At 36.9% G+C, this 2,950-nt stretch overlaps 1 protein-coding gene across 1 annotated transcript; it reads left to right on the top strand.

Moving 5' to 3' along the window:
* Positions 1 to 273: 273 nt before the first annotated feature.
* Positions 274 to 878, top strand: LOC103001549 (T-complex protein 1 subunit theta-like). The gene has a single exon (XM_057558685.1). The coding sequence runs from the start codon at positions 274 to 276 to the stop codon at positions 715 to 717; it is 444 nt and encodes a 147-aa protein (XP_057414668.1). The 3' UTR covers positions 718 to 878.
* Positions 879 to 2,950: the final 2,072 nt, after the last annotated feature.

Genomic DNA, 2,950 nt, shown 5'->3' with positions numbered 1-2,950 from the left:
CCAGGAAAAACGATTACTCTTGGCCAGGGCAGGCTTTCTCAGTCCCATGCCAGAGTATTTCTCCATTCCACCCCAAATAAGTTTTTAAACTATCGGCTGTTAAACTGGTTCACAGTGCTAGAACTAAAGGTCTTTTTTTTTTTGCATTCCCCTGCACCCAGACTCCCAGTATCTCTTTGCCTTTGAATGGACAAATCCAAACACTGTAATTCCATGAATGCCTCCAATATGTATGCTTAAAAAATTCAAGTCGAGGGTGCTTACAGGGTAGGAATGGAATGGATGAAAAAATTGGGCTACGGAGGTGGAGCAACAGAAATTGAGTTAGCCAAACAGATCACATCGTATGGAGAGATATGTCCTGGACTTGAACAGTATGCCATTAAGAAGTTTGCTGAGGCATTTGAAGCTATTCCCCGGGCACTGGCGGAAAACTCTGGAGTTAAGGCCAATGAAGTAATCTCTAAACTTTATTCAGTACATCAAGAAGGAAATAAAAATGTTGGATTAGATATTGAGGCTGAAGTTCCTGCTGTAAAGGACATGTTGGAATCTGGTGTTCTAGATACTTACCTGGGAAAATACTGGGCTATCAAACTGGCTACTAATGCTGCTATCACTGTACTTAGAGTGGATCAGATCATCATGGCAAAACCAGCCGGTGGGCCCAAGCCTCCAAGTGGGAAGAAAGACTGGGATGATGACCAAAATGACTGAATGGCTAGATTTTTACTGTAGGTGAAGGCTGTGTTTGTAGTAGTACTCTAGGAATTGCCTGATGTTTTCATATTCTCCTAAATTAAGAAGTGTTTTGTGTATCTTGTATTCTCGGCTGGATGATACAATAAACATGTTGTTACTATCAAAAAAAAAAAAAATTGGGCTAAAAATTGTCCAGCTACCTTTAAAAATGGGATTACATGAGGCCTTAGGCAAGCCTCCTTAGATCAAAGGCCGGACTGAGGGCCATAATTTAAATATACTTAAACCCAGGGAGGATCCCCAAAATTGTCTGTAAATAGATTACCAAAATGGGAGGCCACTGGTTTAACTAAACTAACCATACCTTATAGGAATTTTGGGGGAGGCCTTCTCTCCCTAAGCGAAATTTGGAAAAATAAAACATTCCAACATAGGTGAATGAGCATGTCAATACTTCAATATCATTGGGGTAGCCACCCAATTCTTTGAAAAAAAACAACAAACTCTTCTTGTTTTACAAATCTACAGGGCCAGAGGTGTGGCTCTAAAAATAATCAAAAGCCCACCAATCCTTTTACCACTCCCAAATCCTTCCCTATTTATCTTAAGAGGCTTATAAGTATTAAACAAAGGGGGAAAAAGTCATCTTAGGAGTAACTTGCCTGTGCCTTTTAGATGCAATTGTTCTACCTGGTCTTCTCAGGAACCCTTATCTCTGCCATCTTTTAAAACGCAAATTTTGAAAAAGAGTGTAAAATAACTTAGAACTTGACTTGTCAAGGATAAATAGAAATCCTAAGTGTCTTTTCTGTAAATATTAACAAAAAAAAGATTTACCATCTAGATAGGTAACCTTGATTTGTATATAAATACTCATAAATATGAAGAAAACCAGCAGAGTAAATTTCGGGTTCACGTGGTCTAAAAAATATTAAGTATTAAATTAATATCTGGTATTAGATTAAGCTTGTTGTTTTGATTAATATAGACGTCTTTAGAGTCATCAATGTTAAGTATAATACTTCTGTTGTACCTAGGTTTACTAGAGGTCAAATAAGACCTTTTTATATCTGTTATAAATTTGTCAGCAAGAGAAATAACTTGGTATGATGAAATTTTATAAGTGAATTAAATGCAAGTGAGATAAGAGCTTTTGGATGAACCTTTTAGGAATAATTATATTTTAGAAATGTCTACCTAAAAAAATCTCTCCAGATATTTGGAAATTTATTTGAAGTTTAGAGTTGTTCTGAATTAAGTGCTAGAAGTTTCTCAAATAGCTAAGTCATTCCCAAATAAAATAGGATACTTAGACTTCAATTAATAAACAGAGAAACTAAAGGTATTTAAGACTATTGATAAATATGTCTGGCACCACCAGAGGTACTCTCTATGAGAAAGCACATGTTTTTTGATTTTTTTTTTTTTTGAAAGCACATGCTTTTAGAAGCTTTTAGAAATTATTGGTATTTATGTTTACTAATCTACAGAGTACTGGTGTAGGAGAGAGTTCACGGTTGTTTAAGGTGAGTAGGATGTGGGTTTTGAACAAAAGAAGGTATGAGGAAATTATATAAAGTTTCTGGAATTTGGATATGTCCTAGTATAACGTTATAGTTCTAGCTGTTATCTTAAAATGTTGTAAGTCACAACAGTAACCAAGCTTTATCAATTACACTGTAATCAGATGTTTAACCATGACTTTTAAGTCTTTTGTCATTTATAGATGGTTATTGTTGTACTGTGATGCTGTTACAAAAGTATTTCATGTTCAAGAAGATTCATAGGAAGGCTACAGAAACAATTACAACAGTTCCACATCAAGATGATGGCTATGAGAGGATTCCAGGATTCCAGCCCTTACCACCCTCTGACTCAAAACAAGAAGCTGTCCTGCCCCTGGAGACCCTAGATCAGGCATACAGAGATTTTTACTCCCTGACAGGCAGGGTTGATGCCCTTACTCAGCCCTGAAGAAGCTACAGAAGGCAAACCATTGTCCCTATTCTTCCCATAAGATTATGGGAATAAAATCTCTGAGGGGGAATGAGATAAGAAGGAAGCAGGGTACAACCTTTAAAAGAACAACATAGCCATTGAGGACATGACATAAACTCGTTAGACCAAACAAGGTCCAAGATGGTGAATGATTGACTTCCACTACACCTCGAGCCTTAGTATACACTCATTATAATACATCAGCAATCTAAATGACACACCCACCAGCACGATGACAGTGCCAAGGCCA

Source organism: Balaenoptera acutorostrata, chromosome 12 (genome assembly GCF_949987535.1).
Source record: "Balaenoptera acutorostrata chromosome 12, mBalAcu1.1, whole genome shotgun sequence".
Classification (NCBI taxonomy): Eukaryota; Metazoa; Chordata; class Mammalia; order Artiodactyla; family Balaenopteridae; genus Balaenoptera; species Balaenoptera acutorostrata.
Note: the sequence above shows the minus strand (reverse complement) of the source record. Positions and strands in the feature narration are given on the sequence as shown.